General features: G+C 44.5%; 1 protein-coding gene across 6 annotated transcripts in view; it reads right to left on the reverse strand.

Moving 5' to 3' along the window:
* The window catches only part of ANKIB1 (ankyrin repeat and IBR domain containing 1), a 169,272-nt gene that overhangs the window by 25,465 nt on the left and 124,137 nt on the right, over positions 1-19,670 (reverse strand). For all 6 annotated transcript variants that reach the window (XM_048838130.2, XM_048838131.2, XM_048838127.2 and 3 more), the window contains 4 exons: positions 19,268-19,412; positions 17,024-17,190; positions 5,010-5,098; positions 1,532-1,662 (listed from right to left, as the gene is read on the reverse strand). In XM_048838130.2, coding sequence (XP_048694087.1) covers positions 1,532-1,662; positions 5,010-5,098; positions 17,024-17,190; positions 19,268-19,412 — 532 coding nt within the window. The remainder of the gene's footprint in view (positions 1-1,531; positions 1,663-5,009; positions 5,099-17,023; positions 17,191-19,267; positions 19,413-19,670) is intronic.

Genomic DNA, 19,670 nt, shown 5'->3' on the forward strand with positions numbered 1-19,670 from the left:
AGGAGAGTAGTAGAAGGTAGCTACATTAGCCCCAGATTAAGCAGGTCCCTTTTCTCTGGGTAAGATAACAGGGACTATTCCAGAACAATCAGGAACCTGCTAGAACCTATTAAGGCAAGCAGGCTAATTAGGACACCTGCAGCCAATTAGGAAGCTACGAGAACCAATTAAGGCAGGTAGGCTAATCAGGGCACATGGTTAAAAAAAGAAAGACATCCCTTCAGTTAGGGAGAGGCATGTAAGGAGCTGGGAGTGAGAGGATGTGCTGATGGAGGACTGAGGAATAAAAATGTTACCAGGCATCAGGAAGAAGGTCCTGCAGTGAAGACAAAGAAGGTGCTGCAGGGAGGTCATGGGGAAAGTGGCCCAGGGAGTTGTAACTGTCACACAGATGTTACAGGAGACATTGTAGACAGCTGTGATCCACAGGGCCGTGGGGTGAAACCAATATTAGAGGGTGGGCCCAGGTTCCCCCCATTCCCTCAACTCCCTAGTTGACACAAGAGAAGCTGACCTGGACTGAGAGTCATATCAGAGGGGAAGGTCTCTAGCCTGTCCCTGACCCAGTAGGTGGGACAACAGAGACTGCGGGGATTGTTCTCTTCCCTGTGTCCCATGCTGGCTAGTCATGAGGTTAGCTGAGTGAACAGCAGGTTTGAGCCAGTGGCAAAAGTGGCCAAACTGAGGGCTGCCGTGAACCTCTGAGGCAAGCAAATCCGCCGGAAAGCGCAGGACCCACCAAGGCAGAGGAGAAACTTTGTCACACTATCCATTGACTAAAAAGCAAGTACTCTAACTTTCTGCTTTTAGTTCATTTGAAAAAAGAGTTGTCTGAGATGTATTATAATGTTAGATAAAGAGGTTTTGACATAGAAAATATTGCTATGCAAAACCTATTTATTTTTGTGAAGTATTGAAAACTTGCATCTAATTTTCTGTCTACTATTACCCTTAAAGTCTTTCTTGGAATTACTGCTCTCCTGGTTTCTCACTCCCTTTGAAAATCTATGTTTACATTTTTCCAAGCTGACCCTCTTTTGATATTTTCAGCTCACCTTATTTCCCTTTGTATTATTTCTCTATTTTCATTAGTGTTCACAATGCCTCAAAATTTAGTATCTTCTGTGAATTAAATATGCTATTCACTTTCTCTTTTAGGTCATTAAAGAAGAGTGGCAATGCAAAGATCTGTATAGTTTTCCTCTAAGTCTTTCCTCCTATTTTATTCTTCATTTACTGCTCATCATTTCTCTTTGTTTATTGTCCTTCAACCCATGTAATGAGTGTCCACTGCCAAGCCAAAATGTATCTTGTAAGAAAGACTTAATGAAATTGCATATCAAATACTCTGCTTTTATCTTAATACATTAGAGCTTCTTTCTATCTGTCAATGTTGCAATTTGGTTTAGAAGTTCCACTAGATCCCATGCCTGTGATTTCAGAGGCTTTGTATGTTTGCATTTACAAAATAGACATGTATATACAACTTGAGTTACGCTTTCCACCATAAACAATATAAACTTCTTTATACCTTTGCACACTGCATGTGGTTGCAGCCCTCATTCTTCTGAATTGGAGATTTGCAGTTGGCGCACGGTTTGGAGTTAGTTAGTAACCATAGGCAGTTGGCAGCATCTTCATAAGCCTCACTAACTCCCACAACTTTGGGAGAAAAAAGTGGAAAAAAAATAGAAAAGTTAAGATTATCTGCATATCAACTTTTGTAAAAAGTAGGTTAAGAAGTCTGCGTGTTTCCCTAATTCTTGACAGTGCACATTAATTTCCTCATAAACCTACAGCATGTAGGTAATGTAATGTAAGGCAAAAATTAAGATGCTTTAACAAATACGACAAAAGTCAAAGGTCACATCCACACCTCAATCAGCTCGGGAATGCATCTGTATATTTTATTATGCTTTACATTATAATTTATTAAATATACTATAAGATGTTAACACAGTCCAAGACCCATGCTAGGAATTTTAAAAAATCATTGTTGATACTTAAGTTTTATACTTGTTTCTACGGATCACTCCAAATAAGTGTGTGTCCTATGTTATTCTACATTAATTAATAAATAATGGTAATATTATTTGTATCACCTACAAGCCCTGGTCATGGATCAGGACCCCACTGTACTCGGCATTGTACAAACAGAACAAAAGACAGTCCCTACCCCAAAAGTTTACACTCTAAATAGACTTATTCACCCTTCCCCCATTTTTTTTATACTTAAGTATCAGCTGCTTCTATTTCTCTAAGATTTATGGAAATGACTTCTGGACATAGCATTAAGAGCCAAACCATGTACAATAGGTAATACTTTAGAAAATAAATACTCAGCCCTTTGGGACTCTTTTGGGGATTACAAGATTTCCTACCAAGCTCTAGAACACAATTTGGGAGGTGGGCGGAGGAAGTTTTTAATACGTTTTGGCCTCATCCACACTGCCTGACAAAACTGTGTGAAAGCAGTTTTAGCCTACAGCAGTTTTAAAGCATACTTAAAATAATTACAGAAAGAAAATACAAATGTAAATTGGGCTAATGGGAGATGATATTTATTAAATTGGACTTTCCATTGTAAAGTAAAAAATCAGGAAATATCTCAAAATAGCATGAAGAGGGAATCTGAAATTTTCAAAGATATCAAGCAAACTTCTATTTTAAAATGCTTAGTTAATTTAACAATGGTTTTATAATCATAATTAACATTTACATACCACATTATATGTTCTAAATGCTGTAGACACACAAAGGGCCTAATTCTGATCTCATTTAACATTGGTGTAAAATAGGAGCGGCAACAGAGTTACAGCAATAAGCCGGCATGAAATCAGAATAAAATTGTAAGCAATCAATCTAATTACACTGATAAAATAATCAATATTTTTAACATTATAAAGATAAAGATTACTGACCTGTATCCAGAGTTCTTCAAGTGGCCTCTGCACATTTGCATTCTTAGAATGTACTCATGGCGTAGCCAGAAATGGAACCTTCTAGCAGCACTGCACATTGGAATGATTCTTCTTTGGAGTTCTAATTCCAACTCAGCATTGGAGGAGGTGGCTGATGCACAACCCATTTCTAGCTTCGCTCTCCAAATGTACAGAGCCACAAGGGGAAGAGAAAGGAGAAGAAGGTGCAAGAGTGCTCCAACAGGCACTGCTACTAGAAGCTTCCTCCGGTCCTGATGGTACCATGGGCACATGCCAGAGTAGGAATGTGCAGAAGGCCACTTGAAGAGCTTACCGTTACAACAATTATGAAAGTCTTGGATTTCCAATTCATTCCAGTTGTAAGATGCATTTCCCATATCCAAACCGAAAGAATCAAAACTGTGAAGGGGGAAGCTGGGTGTGTGTGCACGTGCACCTATATTTTATATATATATTTTTTAAATCACAAGATTTTAAAAAAATCTTGTGATTTAAAAGAAAAACAAAAACAGCTCTGCCATTGAAACTACTCAGAATATTTGGTATAGAAATAGACTTAACTGAGAAGAAGTGATTTTGAATCTTCTGGCTAAAATAGATCTGTCAAGGTTCCCTCCCCATTCTGAACTCTAGGGTACAAATGTGGGGACTCACATGAAAGACCCCCCTAAGCTTATTTCTACCAGCTTGGGGTAAAACTTCCCCAAGGCACAAACTTTTTGCCCTTGGGGGGGTACGCTGTCACCACCAAGTGATTTAACAAAGAATCAGGGAAAGGACCATTTGGAGTTCCTATTCCTGCAAAATATTCCCCCAAGCCTTACACCCCCTTTCCTGGGCAGGCTTGAAAATAATATCCTAACCAATTGGTTACAAAGCGATCACAGACCCAAACCCCTGGGTCTTAGGATCATACAGAAATCAGTCAGGCTCTTAAAAGAAACAGAACTTTATTAGAAAGAAAAAAGGTAAAAGAAGCACCTCTGTGAAATTAGAATGGAAGATAATCTCATAGGCAGTCAGATTCAAAACACAGAGAATCCCTCTAGGCATAACCTTAAGTTACAAAAGGACACAAAAACAGGAATACACATTCCCTCCAGCACAGCAAATTTCACAAGTCAAAAACAAAAGCAAAATCTAATGCATTTTCTAGCTAGATTACTTACTAACTCTATAGGAGTTGAATTGCTTGCTTTCTTGATCTGTCTCCGGGCAGAGGCATCAGACAGACAGACAAAACCTTTTTCCCACCACCCAGATTTGAAAGTATCTTGTCTCCTTATTGGTCATTTTGGTCAGATGCCAGACAGGTTAGCTGAGCTTCTTAACCCTTTACAGGTAAGAGGATTTTATAGTACTGTATCAGAGCTTTTTAACCCCTTCCCTTTAAATTCTGACAAGATCTATCAATCTATCTAGAAATAGATATATGAAAGTCTGTTTTTTCCTACTGTGCTTTTACTCAAAATTGGCTGAAACTCCAATTTACCAAAATAATTCACTTTCTGCCACAGATTAACTAAGGAAGACGCGCTAGCAAGGAAGCCACTGGATCAGGGGAGAGGTCACTGCATTTATGCTGAACTGTTTTTTAAGTGGGAGGTGCTTAAGACGTTCAGTGCAAACAATAAATAGTTCCCAGAAGAAAAGGCCTGAAGAGACTCTGGGCGTGGCATTTAATCCTTCCTGGCCTGGGGAAACAGGTTAGTTATTTACATGGACACTGCTGCTCCTCTTGTAAAACCAGTTTCTGACTTTATGGTAAATGTATTGTATTAGGATTTTTTAAAAACATATATGTTTTAGGTAACTTTTCCCCCTATAATGTTACCCAAAACAAACCTCTAATCTGTAGGGTTTGATTTAAGACATGAGCAAGGAAATTAAGAGTTAAAGAAACGGGAAAATAAAGAATTATACAGTTTTCAGCACCATTTTTTCAATTAGATGATTTCTACAGGACAAATGATCAAACCTGTTCCTCCCCCCTCTTTCACATCATTTCTTAACTACCATACAGTTCTTATTTAATGCTGTTAAAAATCCCACAAAAACCACTCTTACGTTCTTCTGGTTTCATTTCTGATATCTTCTGCAGCCAGTTCTTCCATGTTTGGCAGTCACAAGGTTCATGCGCTTCACCAAGACATTCCCTGAAAAATTAAGTCATAAATACAGTAGATAATTGTTTAGATTGGTTCAAATTGAAAAATAATGAAGGCACATTAAAACTCTAAGACAGGAAGATAAAGAAACCTACTCAATTACTCTCACTTTAAAACATTATTACATTTGCTCACAACCCAAGGTAGAGCTTCATGAAAATTAATGAGAGAATTAAGTGAGGCAGGAAAGAAAAGTGCTTTTTAATTATGATGGAGAATATCTCAAAAGCAGCTGGTATGCACTATGTTTTATGGGCTGACCAGTAATTAATCTAGGCCCATGTAAAATGGTCATGTAGCTTTTGTACAAGGGGTGAAGTTGACCTCAGTGCAGATGGACTATGAAAGGCCTTTATTATTCATATTAAAGTAATATTCCAAAGGCCCCAATCACGATTGAAGCCTCACTGTGTTAGATACTGTACAAACATATAGTGAGACAAAGTCCCTGCTCCAAAAACCTTTCTGGCTAAGTATAAACTCCTAGTTTAAGTGGAGTTTATGTGGTGCATAGGGCCTTGAGTAGGCCCTCTACAGCTGGGATGAATGTCATCCAGAATTATTTGTCCGTGTCCACTGGTGATCATTAATCCTTAATAACAAGGTCAGTGCTTAAGTAAATCCCCATTGCTTTAGTAAATCCCCATTGCTTTCACACTCTTCTAATGCTGAGTGAATTTGGATTTCTACCCTTCCCAGAGTCCCTAAATGGAAAGGAGATGATATTGGTTGAAATCATATGGACACATAAGGAGTTAACAGTGGATCCCTCAAGTTTTTCCAGATTTACTACTGCTAGTTTTCAGGATGGCAGTCAGTATACAGCATCAGATACATGGCTTCCAGATGGTGCTTGGGTGTAGATGTGTCAACATGGATTCCAGAATTGTCACGACTTGCTCTTTTACTGGAAATACAGCAAAACAGCTTGAGACATCTGCCACATGAAATACACAAATAGTTTACAAATGGGGTATATTTCCACATGGACACCTGCTGTATCAAAGAAAATGCAAATTGTCTTTTGAGGATCAAATGGTAAACTACTTTCTACAATGCAATGTCATAAGCTGAATGAATACTCATTATCTCCTTTGTCCTCATCACAACAGGGAACATGTGAGCAAAAAAAGCTTAAAGAAAACTACAGAAAAGAAAAAAGAAAAAAGAAAAAAGAAAAGAGAACCTTCTGAGCCACCCTCTTCTACCTGTACAATTGAAATAAGGTGAGGGTCAATCTGAGCCATAGGATGAAATCCTGGCCCCATTGACTTCACTGGGGCTAGACTTCACCCACAATAACTGTTCTTGGATAATTTTAATTGTATACAGAGAAAACAAAATTAGCAGAAAGGGAACTAAACAAGAGAATGGCCCCCTTACCTAAAGGCTGATTAATTCACCCTACACAACAAACAAAATAACAAAGACATGCGCATTGGCTTCTCTGTGGATTGTGAGCTTTTGAACAGACTCACTTCAAATCCTAAATTTTGGAATACCCGCAGAGACCTTGAACAACTCTAAAAAGAGAATGAATCAGGAATTACAGAAATACAGATAAGATTGTCAACACTGCTTGAATCTTGATGTACATTTTGAAATGCAAACAGCCTAAAAAGGAAGAAAGGGGAAAACCCAAATTATTACAGCTGCATTTCCTTGAGAGACAATGTTAGGTACTCTTCTAGAGACTGGATTCAGGGTGTAAACATAGAAATCCTGAACCTTCTTTGTTGCAAGGAATGCCTTTGCTGACCACCCATAAACCTGTTCAAGTTAAGAGACTGAAAACAGAGTTATATTTTCTAAAAATGGATAACTACTTGAGGTGCAGTATTGGTCAGCTTTGTCCCAATTTCGATGACACCACTAAGTAGATTAGGGTATAAGCTGTATTACTTATATCCATTCCATTCTAGGTGTGCACGCGTCCATGTGCGTGGTCATTGGAGATTTTTGCCTCAGCAGTATTCGTAGTGTCAGCAGTGGCACCCCCTTGAGAGCTGCGCTCATGTGCTGGTTTATCAGGCACTGCCAACCCTACGCTATCTCAGTTCTTTCTTGCCAGCAACTCCAACAGAGGGGCAGGAGGGTGGGTAATGGAATGGACATGAGCAACACAATCTCTGACAACAACAATTACGAAAGATAGGTAACTTTTTTCTTCTTCGCGTGCTTGCTCATGTCAATTCCATTCTAGGTGACTCACAAGCAGTGCAAATGGAGGTGGGCTCAGAGTTTGCGGTCTTGCAGCACTGCCCTGCTGAAGCTAGCATTGTTCCGGGCCTGCTGGGTCAGTGCATAATGGGCCATAAATGTTTGGGCAGATGACCAGGTAGCAGCTCTACAAATCTCTTGGATCAGCACCTGAGCCAAGAAGGCCGCTGACGACGCTTGCACTCTAGTTGAGTGCACTTTGACTATGGCAGGTGGAGGCACATTTGCCAGCTTGTAGCAGTATTGAACGCAGACTGCGATCCAGAATGAAATTCTCTGAGCAGACACTGGGCAACCTTTTCATCCTGTCTGCCACTGCAACGAACAGTTGCGTTTACTTACGGAAAGGCCGTGTCCCTTTGATATAGAAGGCCAGCGCCCTCTGGACCTTCAGGGTGCATAACCTGTGCTCCTCTTTTGAATTGTGGGGCTTTGGAAAGAAGACCGTTAAGAAAATGTCCTGGCCAGTATGAAACTGGGAGACTACATTGAGCAGGAATGCCAGGTACGGCCGCAACTGGACCGTATCCTTGTAGAATACTGTATAGGGTGCTTCTGACGTAAGTGCCCTGATCTCATACACACTGCTGGCAGACGCATCCGCCACCAGGAATGCCACCTTCCAGGAGAGAATGAGAAGAGAGCAGGAATCCAGAGATTCAAAGGGAGGCCCCATGAGCCTCAACAGCATGAGATTCAAATCTTCAGATCTTTCAGGAACCAGGCTGTCATGTTGTAAGCGAAGAATGTCCTGCCTTGGAAGGGAGGGTGGAAAGCCGAAATAGGAGCCAGGTGGACACTAACTGATGACAGCAACAAGCCCTGGAGCTTAAGGTGCAGGAGATAGTCCAGAATCAGCTCCAGGGAGGCCTACTCAGCCCAGAAGCGCCAATCCGAGGCCCAGCATGTGAATCTTTTTGACGTTTCCCCATAGGTTGCTCTGGTGGAGGACTTTCTCCTACCCATTTCCCGCTTGTCTATATTAAGCCATGCAGAAGCCATGCTGTCAAGTGCAGCACCTCCAGGTTCAGGTGCAGGAGACTGCCATGGTTCTGGGCCAGCAGGTCTGGCCAGAGAGGGAGTCTCAGCGGCTTAGCTTGCAAGTGGCCTCGCCAGCACTGATTCGGCATGTTGCTGGTCGGTAGCCATAAGGATGACTCTCACCCTGTCCCGTTTGATCTTCACAAGGACTCTGTGGATCAACGGCACTGGTGGGAAGGCGTAAATCAGGGCTCCCGACCAAGGAAGCAGGAAGGCATCCAACAGGGAACCCTGGTCTATCCCCTGGAGCAAACAGAACACGTAGCATTTCCTTTAGGGAGGCAACCAAGTCCACCTGGGGAGTCCCCTACTTCTGGAAGATTATACTGGCTGCTTCCGGATGGAGCGACCACTTGTGGCGAGATGAGAAGGTCCTGCTGAGGGGACCCGCTAGTACATTCTTGGTGCCGGGCAGGTCTGTGGCTACCAGATGAATGGCGTGCTGCACACAGAAGTGCCAAAGGTTCAGAGCTTCTTAGCAGAGGGCTGACGACATCACTCTACTTTGTCTGTTGATGTAATACATTGCAGCGGTATTGTCCGTAAGGACCTGCACCACCTTGCCCTTCAGGTGGGGCAAGAAGGCCTGGCAGGCCAGACAAGCCGCTCAGAGCTCCCTGACATTGATGTGGAGGGCCAGATCGCCCTGCAACTAGAGGCCTGGGTGCTCAGCTTGACCAGGTGGGCTCCCAAGCCCAGGTCCGAAGCATCGGTGACTAGGGTTAGTGATGCGGACGGGGTTGCGAAGGGGACTCCCTGAAACACTGACCTGGCATCCAACCACCAATACAGGGATGACAGGATGTGATCCAACACTCTAATCATCCTAATCACCCAGTCTAGCTCTTGTTTTGCGGGAATAAACCGACGCCAGCCAAGCTTGCAGAGACCGGAGGTGGAGCCGTGCATGACTGACCACACATGTACAGGTGGCCACGTGCCACAGCAACTGCAGGGAGGTGAGAGCCATGGTGAGTGGGCAGTTCCTCACATGGGAGATCAAGTCCTACATGGCCTGAAAATGCACCTCCCGGAGGAAGGTACTGGCTCGTATGGAGTCGAGAACTGCCCCTATGAACTCTATGTATTGGACTGGCCTTAAAGTGGATTTTTTCTCTTTTATCAACAGGCTTAGGTCGTGGCAGGTGGTATGCATGAGATCGAGGCTTCTCTGTACTTGGTTCCGAGACCTGCCCTTAATGAGCCAGACATCGAAATATGGGAAAATCTGGACCCCTTGACCTCTGAGGTAAGTGGCCACTGGAACCTTGGAGCCGAAGAGAGGCCAAAGAGGGGTGCCATAAATTGGAAATGGTGTTTGCCTACTATAAAACAGAGGAAATGTCTGTGACTTTAGAATATGGAGATGTAAAACTAGGCGTCTTTCAAGTTGAGAGTGGCGTACCAGTCTCCCGGATCCAGGGAGGGGATGATGGAGGCCAGGGAGAACATGCAAAACTTCAACTTTTTGAGAGACCTGTTGAGGTGTCGCAGGTCCAAAATGGGTCTCAGGCCCGCTTTTGCTTTCGGGATTAGGAAGTAATGGAAATAGAACCCCTTTCCCCTGGAGGAATGTCCCATGTCCCAAGGAACCTCTTCCACTGCCCCCAGGTGCAGGAGGTTAGAATCATAGAATCATAGAATATAAGGGTTGGAAGGGACCCCAGAAGGTCATCTAGTCCAACCCCCTGCTCAAAGCAGGACCAATTCCCAGTTAAATCATCCCAGCCAGGGCTTTGTCAAGCCTGACCTTAAAAACCTCTAAGGAAGGAGATTCTACCACCTCCCTAGGTAACGCATTCCAGTGTTTCACCACCCTCTTAGTGAAAAAGTTTTTCCTAATATCCAATCTAAACCTCCCCCACTGCAGCTTGAGACCATTACTCCTCGTTCTGTCATCTGCTACCATTGAGAACAGTCTAGAGCCATCCTCTTTGGAACCCCCTTTCAGGTAGTTGAAAGCAGCTATCAAATCCCCCCTCATTCTTCTCTTCTGCAGGCTAAACAATCCCAGCTCCCTCAGCCTCTCCTCATAACTCATGTGTTCCAGTCCCCTAATCATTTTTGTTGCCCTTCGCTGGACTCTCTCCAATTTATCCACATCCTTCTTGAAGTGTGGGGCCCAAAACTGGACACAGTACTCCAGATGAGGCCTCACCAATGTCGAATAGAGGGGAACGATCACGTCCCTCGATCTGCTCGCTATGCCCCTACTTATACATCCCAAAATGCCATTGGCCTTCTTGGCAACAAGGGCACACTGCTGACTCATATCCAGCTTCTCGTCCACTGTCACCCCTAGGTCCTTTTCCGCAGAACTGCTGCCTAGCCATTCGGTCCCTAGTCTGTAGCTGTGCATTGGGTTCTTCCGTCCTAAGTGCAGGACCCTGCACTTATCCTTATTGAACTTCATCAGATTTCTTTTGGCCCAATCCTCCAATTTGTCTAGGTCCTTCTGTATCCTATCCCTCCCCTCCAGCGTATCTACCACTCCTCCCAGTTTAGTATCATCCGCAAATTTGCTGAGAGTGCAATCCACACCATCCTCCAGATCATTTATGAAGATATTGAACAAAACCGGCCCCAGGACAGACCCTTGGGGCACTCCACTTGATACCGGCTGCCAACTAGACATGGAGCCATTGATAACTACCCGTTGAGCCCGACAATCTAGCCAGCTTTCTACCCACCTTGTAGTGCATTCATCCAGCCCATACTTCCTTAACTTGCTGACAAGAATACTGTGGGAGACCGTGTCAAAAGCTTTGCTAAAGTCAAGAAGCAATACATCCACTGCTTTCCCTTCATCCACAGAACCAGTAATCTCATCATAGAAGGCGATTAGATTAGTCAGGCATGACCTTCCCTTGGTGAATCCATGCTGGCTGTTCCTGATCACTTTCCTCTCATGCAAGTGCTTCAGGATTGATTCTTTGAGGACCTGCTCCATGATTTTTCCAGGGACTGAAGTGAGGCTGACTGGCCTGTAGTTCCCAGGATCCTCCTTCTTCCCTTTTTTAAAGATTGGCACTACATTAGCCTTTTTCCAGTCATCCGGGACTTCCCCGGTTCGCCACGAGTTTTCAAAGATAATGGCCAATGGCTCTGCAATCACAGCCGCCAGTTCCTTCAGCACTCTCGGATGCAACTCATCCGGCCCCATGGACTTGTGCACGTCCAGCTTTTCTAAATAGTCCCTAACCACCAGGTTCTCAAACTTCTGAATGAGGAGGTGCTAGTGAGAAGGGTTCCTGGAGAGGGACAGGACTGAGAGGCAGCCGAAAACTGCAGGGTGTAACCATGAGACACTATGTCCCGCACACAACAGTTTGAGGTGACTTGGGACCAGGCCAAACGGAAGAGACGAAGACGGTTGAGGAAAGAGTGGGGTGGATCTTGGCAGGTGGCTGGGGCGTTGCTCTCGACCACACCCTCAAAACAAGTACTTCTGGCCCCCGGGGTGGTTTGCCAGACTGGGCTACGCAGGACAGCGGGAGGAAGAAGGGTGACGACGGCTGAAACTAGCGTCTCTGCCCCTTTTTCTTGCAGGTCCCTGGCGAGACTGCCAAGGCCTAGGCAGCGGCCGGAATTACTTCCTTGCAGGCTGCAGAATATGCATTCCCAGCAAGCGAAGGGTAACCCTGGTGTCCTTCAGCCCATGTAATCTCGCATCTGTTTGGTCTCAAGAGAGACCATTCACATCAAAGGGGAGGTCCTGGATGGAAGTCTGCATTTCCTGGGAGAGACCTGCAGTCTGAAGCCAGGAGCTGCGCCTCATCACCACTGGCTGACGAGTCCTCCCTGTCCCATGCCATCTGGAGGGAGCACCTAGCAGCCACAGTGCCCTCTTCCACCAGCGTGCCAAATTCCTGGGCAAAACCCTGTGGAAGGGATTCCTTGAACTGATGGAGGGAGTCCCATAAGTTAAACTTGTAACGGCCCAAAAGAGCCTGATGGTTCACCACCTGGAACTGAAAAACTGGCCAGTGAATAAATCTTTCTACCAAACAGAGTCAACGGTTTGGCCTCTTTATTCTTGGGGGTGAAATTGGTATGCCCTTTTGTCTCTTTCATTGGCCACAGAGACCACCAGTAAGCTCGGGGGAGGATATAGAGGTACTCAAACCCCCTTGGCGGGACAACATACTTCTTTTCGGCCCTCTTTGAGGTGGGAGGAATGGAGGAAGGAGTTTGCCAGAGACCCTTGGCAATCTTAAAGACACCTTCATGCACTGGCAGTGTGACACAGGTTGGGGTGGAGGCTGACAAAAGGTTAAACAAGGTGTGCATCTGCTCAGCCATTTCCTCCACCTCCAGGCCCAAGTTCCGCCGGGGGAGGCTCTGGGGCATCTTCTCCCACACGGGAGGGAGGCTTAGGGGTGGGCACCATTCCCTATGCTTCAACCACCAGGCATCTCTCGTGCACCGATCCCAGTGCTGCCAGCTGCTATTCTGAGCCGGCGGCCGATCTGTGGTGAGAAGGGGTCATCACCACAACTGGCATTCCTTATGTGCCACAAAAAGGCCACTGCACTGGCCGTGCTGCAAAGTCTGTGCTGTCGCCGTGGCCTCGGGTTCCCATTCGCGCCAGTGCAGACTAGGCAAGGGGCTGAACTGGTCTTCCATGTCAGAGGAATCCCCTTCTGGTGACCACAGTGGGGCCGTCGACGCCTGGGTCTGACCATTGCCGTCAGGGACCGGTGCCCAGAATGAGGTGATTGGTGCTGGTACCGAGGGGACCGGTGCCATGGGGACTGGAGACATGACGGGGAGCACTCCCACGATGCACACGACTGGGACCTGCACCTAGAGGATGATCTGCGGGAGGGTGAGCAGCATCGATAATATGGAGACTGGCGTCTTGCTCTAGGTGATCCGCATCGAGACGGTAGCAACTGCGAACGCAGCGCTGGTAACTGAGGGCGAGCCCCAGAGCTTCTGGGCTGCAACTCTGGCGACCTGTGGCGCAGAGGTGGAGAGCACTGCTTCATCTTGGGGGATCAGCGGCGTTCCATTGCCCTCCGAGGGGTCTTAGCGGCTGGCTTTTCCTTGTGGGGAGCCTTTGTTGGTCCTGGGACGCATGCTACATCGGTGGCATGGGTGGAGGCCTGTGTTCTCTCAGGGCTGGGGGAGCCTATAAAGGCGTCGGTGCCATCAGGGCTTTTGATCCCATGCTGCTCCCGGGAGTCGGTACTGGGTGGACCTTTCACAGGGCTATGGGCCCCGTCCGGGGAGGTGCAAGCATGCAGCTCTGGAGTGGCCGGGCAGCACTAAGTGGGTCCTTTGCCCTTTTTGCTTGGTGCTGGGGTTTTAGTCTTCTTTTTGGGCACTGGTGCCGGGGAACAATGATGGGGAGAGCCTGGTGCTTGGGGGCACTGCACACCAAGGCCAACGTATTCGGCGAGTCCTGGTGGGGCTGCACGGGGGCCGGACGCAGGGTGGACTCCATGAGGAGAGCCTGTAGCTGAATATCCCACTTCTTCTGTGTGCGGGGCTGGAAATTCTTACAAATTCAGTGCTGGTCTCTAAAGTGAGACTCCCCTAAGCACTTGAGGCAGCTGCTATGGGGGTCACTTACAGGCATAGGCCTGTTGCAGTCCGCGCAGGGCTTAAACCCAGGAGACCCAAGGTCCCTGCTGGAACCCTAACTGCTAATTATTAACTATACTTAACAACTACTTAACACTAACTACTATGAGCAGAACTATTTACAAGGCCCTAAGGCTCAAAGACAGTAGACAAAAACCACTAGCCATTGCAACGCAAGTGAAGGCGCTCAGACTAACCACCATGGGTGGTAAGAAGGAACAGAGAGGGCGTAAGGTCAGCAGTGCCTTATATACCGGCACAGGAGCACGGCACCACTGTTGACCCTATGGATACTGCTAAGGCAAAAATCTTCTAAGGGGCGCAGGCACACCTAGAATGGCATCCCTATGAGCAAGCACTTGAAGAAGAACTAAGTATTAATGGTAATGTAACAACAATTTTTTAAAAAGGCTCCACTGGCGATCCTGGCAACTACAGTGCCTAACATCAGTACCAGGCAAATTGGTTGAAACTATACTACAGTAAAGAACAGAATTATCGGACACATAGACGAACACAATTTGTTGAGGAAGCGTCAACATGGCTTTTGTAAATGGAACTCATGCCTCACCAATCTCCTAGAATTCTTTGAAGGGGTCAATAAGCATGTGGACAAGGGTGATCCAGTGGATACAGTGTACTCAGACTTTCAGAAAGCTTTTGGCAACGTGTTTCACCAAAGGCTCTTAAGTAAACTGAACAGTGATGGGATAAGAGGAAAGGTCCTCTCATGGATCAGCAACTGGTTAAAAGACAGGAAACAAAGGGTAGGAATAAATGGTCAGTTCTCACAGTGGAGAGATGTAAATAGTGGGGTCCCCCAGGGATCTGTACTAGGACCATTGCTGTTCAACATATTCATAAATGCTCTGGAAAAAGGGGTAAACAGTGAGGTGGTAAAGTTTGCACAATAAAAAATTACTCAAAATCGTTAAATCCAGAGCAGACTGTGAAGAGTTACAAAGGGATCTCACAAAACTGGGTGACTGGGCAACAAAATGACAGATGAAAGTCATTGTTAATAAGTGCAAAGTAATGTACATTAGAAAATATAATCCCAACTATAGATATAAAATGATGGAATCCAAATTAGCTGTTACCACTCAAGGAAGAGATATTGGAGTCTGTAGAGGGGTGGTCACCCAGCTCCAGTCAGAAAGGGGTTAAAACCAGCTCTGGGAAAGGGCTGCCCTGAGGAGCCAATCAGGGGAGGGCACGTAGCAGCCAGTCCGGGCCCACGAGGTCTGGTATAAAAAGGGCTGCGAGCTAGGAGGCAGGTAGTCTCACTCCAGCCTTGGGGTGGGAACGACTGGGCTGTCTGGGAGCACAGGGTACCTTCAACAGAGCAGTGCTGGGGAAGGGGCAGGCTGAGCTGGAGAGCTCAGGCCTGGTACCTCCCAGGCTGAGGCCCGACAGGAAGGCCTAAGGAGGTACTGGGGCTGTAGGGAAAGGCAGCAGGTCCAACCCCCTAGCCAATGATGAGTGGCCATTGCAGACTGCGGTTTGCCCCTGAGTAAAGGGGCTAGATGAGGACTGGCAGTGGGTCACTGAGGCGAGGTGGGATCAGGGGAGTGGGGTTCCCTTGGTGAGGGGCAGCACCCCAAGGTAAGGGGCACTGTGGTCTGGGAGGGATGTGAGGCCTACACATGGTGGAGATAAAGGGACTGAAGAGGGGCAGGTAACAGAGGGTGAGACACCAGCCTACAGAGAGCACTTCAGGGCCGAGAGAGCTAATTTCCCAGGACGGCCAGCAGGAGGCGCAGCGGTTGTGAGTCAGCATTCTGTTACGAGTCATTGTGGACGAGTCATGAAAACATCAACTCAATGTGCAGAGGCAGTCAAAAAAGCTAACAATGTTCGGAACCATTCGAAAAGGGATAGATAATAAAACAGTAAATATCTTAATGCCACTACATAAAGTCTTGATATGCCTACACTTTGAATATGGCATGCAGTTCTGGTCACCCCATCTCAAAGATATATTAGAATTAGAAAAGGTAAAGAGAAGGGCAACAAAAACAATTAGGAGTATGGAACAGCTTCCATATGAGGAGATATTAATAAGAATGGGATTGTTCAGCATGGAAAAGAGACGACTAAGGGGGAATATGGTAGAGGTCTATGAAATCATGAATGGTGTGGAGAAAGTGAGTAAGGAAGTGTTATTTACCCCTTCACATAACACAAGAACTAGGGGCCACCTACTGAAATTAATAGGCAGCAGTTTAAAATAAATGTAAGGAGTACTTCTTTACACAATGCAGTCAACCTAATGAACTTGTTGCCAGAGGATGTTGTGAAGGCCAAAAGTATAACTGGGTTAAAAAAAATAAATTGATAAGTGCATGGAGGATAGGTCCACCAATGGCTATTAGCCAAGATGGTCAAGGATGCAATCCCATGACCCCAGGATTCTAAAAAAGCATGAGCTAATGGTTTTCTGGAATATAATTGTGAACATGCCAACATCTATTCTGATTATACTGCAAACCTCTAAAAGAGGCACAAAAAAGTTTCTCTACCATGAAAATAGAACTGAAAAGCCTAGAGCTCCATGCAGCTGTTTTGTGTCCAGCACAGCTATTAATATATTGAAGTAGACAATGTTATACCCTTTGCTGCCCTAAAGGATACACACATATTAGTGTAGACCAGGGAGATGGAGGGAGAATTGTTTTTATACTTGCAGTTAGTTTAAGATTTGGCATATGTTTTGCTATGACTTGTGAGTAATTAAGGTTCAGGGAGGAGGAATTTTTGAGTTCCAAAGTTCAAAAAAAGGTTTTGGTAAGTGGAATCCTTCTTATTTTTGGTGTCCTGCCTAGTGCAGAAAAGCAGGAATGGATAATTTTGCCCACACTCTACACGCATTAATATTCAGCCTATGTATGTATGTATGAAAATATATTCATGTCAAACTATACATCAATAATTTGCTGTATCAACACCTACAGAGTTTCCAGTAGACTTCTGCAGCATGGCAGCCGGCTGGAGATGTCTCTTGACCTTTAGGCAGCAGCTGTGATAGTTTTACATAGTTATATACAAATTTCTAATACAAACCAGCAGAAGAGATGCCCTTTTCCACAATCCACAGCAGGGGCTCTTAGCAATGGGAAGTTAAGTGTGTCTGAACCTGTTGTATTTGACCCTTGTCTTGTTAGCCTGACTGCTCTTTCACAGGCTCGTATGGGACACCATTTAATAGCAGGATTATTTTCAACAAAGGCCTGAAAAGAAGAAAAAAGGAAAAGAAAATTACTTAACATTTGGAAATAGATCCTCATCACTGATATGAACTGTAACCTTTGATCACAATCTGCCTCTGACGGAGCAAAGCCAAAGAGCATAAGATAGTCTCGTAATTAAACCGGTATGGTATTTTAAAAATAGTTATAAAAAGAGAATTATTTAATCACTAGCTCAAAAATTGTATTTCTTCCCTATAGCAACACTTAAGATTCACACTAAGACCTGAACATCTACACCTCATGCAAAATGCTTAATGTGTACAAGTCTCTTCTTTTGTGAAAAGATTTGGGTTTGGCCACACATGAAAGTTAACTCAGAAAAAGACAGCATGTAAATTTAAAATGGATTACCTGTTCCTGATTATCTCAACATATGGACACACTTATTCTGGAATAAGAGTACCTTATTCCAAATTTAAGAGCGTTCACCCATCGAGTTAATCAGGAATTGCTATTCTGGAATAATTTGCCATGTAGACAAGTCTTACTGCAAATAATCCATTATTATTACAAATGTATTTAATACATAAACTTTAAAATTTTACAGTGCATAACTGTACTGCAGATTAAGAAATAAAACCTATGCTCTCTATCACCAATCTCAATATAATTAACTGCAATAAACTTTTAAGAACCAAAATAAAGTAACTCAGAAATTTGCCTCAATTTTTTCCTGTCAGTGTAGAATGTTTTCCCTTTTATTAATTATCTAAAATAAATTATGTGGAAGAAAAGGAACCTCTGGCTGCTCCCCTTCAAAATTTTGCTGACTTGCATGTCACTCTGAAGGTGAGGCAATGGAGGACACTGGATCAAATCTGGGTATCAGATCCCCACTTTGATGTATAAAATTTTATGACCTCATGCCAAAGTGACTTGTAACATATCTAAGTCAGTCCTTGTACTAAACATGTCTCTCCCCTCTCCACCCAGTGAATAATTTAACAAGTTATTTCAAGGATCTACACTACAGGCCAATAACCTGCAAAGTTAATTAAAAGGTTATTTCTTAAAGATGCATTCTGCAGCAATGGAGAAAATAAAATTAAGCATGAACCAAATCAAGATTTTCCAACTTCTTTTCCTATCTGGGTTATATAGGAATCTTCTGAAAGTATGGGCTCGAGCAAAACTCTAGTGATGTGAATAGCAGGTACTGTACTCAGGTACAGTAAAAATTTCCCAGAAACTGTGAATGGAAAGAGTACCATAACTCATTTATCAAAATATTCTTACAGAAACTCATTTTAAAATATTTTTTTATGATGTGCCAACAAAATATTCTTGGCAGTTTAAAATCTATGTGTTGCCTTTTCTGGACATTAATTTCATCAACCAATTTTACAAGTACTGAGAAAGATTATTAAATTGCCCAGCATGGAAGTGTAGTTTCTGTGCTTGAGGAAAAATATAATTATTCCTTTTTTAAAATGTCCTCAACAGCATGCCAACTCCTTCATTACCATATGTAAATTATATACAGTTCAGATCTACAGTATTAATTTATTAAACTCTACTTAGAAAAGGTGCAGTCATATTTCACACAGAAGTTGCATTGTAATTGGAATAAGAAAGTCAGACACACTCTAGTCCAGGAGTGGCCAACCTGAGCCTTAGAAGGAGTCAGAATTTACCAATGTACATTGCCAAAGAGCCACAGTAATACGTCAGCAGCCCCCCAGCAGCTTCCCCCACCCACTCCCAGAGTCTCCCACCCACCAGCAGCCCTGCCAACCAGCGCCTTCCACTCCCTACTGATCAGCTGTTTCCTGGCATGCAGGAGGCTCTGGGGAGGAGGGAGGGAGGAGTGAGGGCACAGGCAGGCTCAGGGGAGGGGGTGGGAAGGAGTAGAGTGGGGGAAGGGCCTGTGGCAGAGCCAGGGATTGAGCAGTGAGCACCCCCTGGCACATTGGAAAGCTGGCACCTGTAGCTCCAGCCCCGGAGTCAGTGCCTATACAAGGAGCTGCATATTAACTTCTGAAGAGCCGCATGTGGCTCCGGAGCCACAGGTTGGCCACCCCTGCTCTAGTCACACAGGAACAGCTTGACAGTTTACCTTAATGTCAAACAGTAGGTATCTTTTGTCCATCTCCCTGGAAACCACGCTTTCTATGATCTCTACAGGAACAAGCTGGAAGCAATCATAAGCTGGGCAAAAAATGTTGTGAGCCTCACCCTCCTGAATTTTCAGATTCAAAAACCTGCCAGAATTGTGTCAGTCAGAATTTGATAATAAAAAAATAAATAAGTCAAGAAACTGATGAAAATTCATTGTCTTTATACTAACTTAATAAAATATACACTTTCATTTACATCTCTTTTTAAAACAAGAAATATGAATCATCCCTTGGTTTTTACACTCAACAAGTACCTCAGATTTGAGGAGGCATTTGGTGAAAAAAAAATGAAGAGTCCACAAGTGAGCAACTGAAGAAAATACTTGAATGTATGTATGTGTG

The sequence above is a fragment of the Caretta caretta genome, chromosome 2 (genome assembly GCF_965140235.1).
Source record: "Caretta caretta isolate rCarCar2 chromosome 2, rCarCar1.hap1, whole genome shotgun sequence".
Lineage (NCBI taxonomy): Eukaryota > Metazoa > Chordata > Testudines > Cheloniidae > Caretta > Caretta caretta.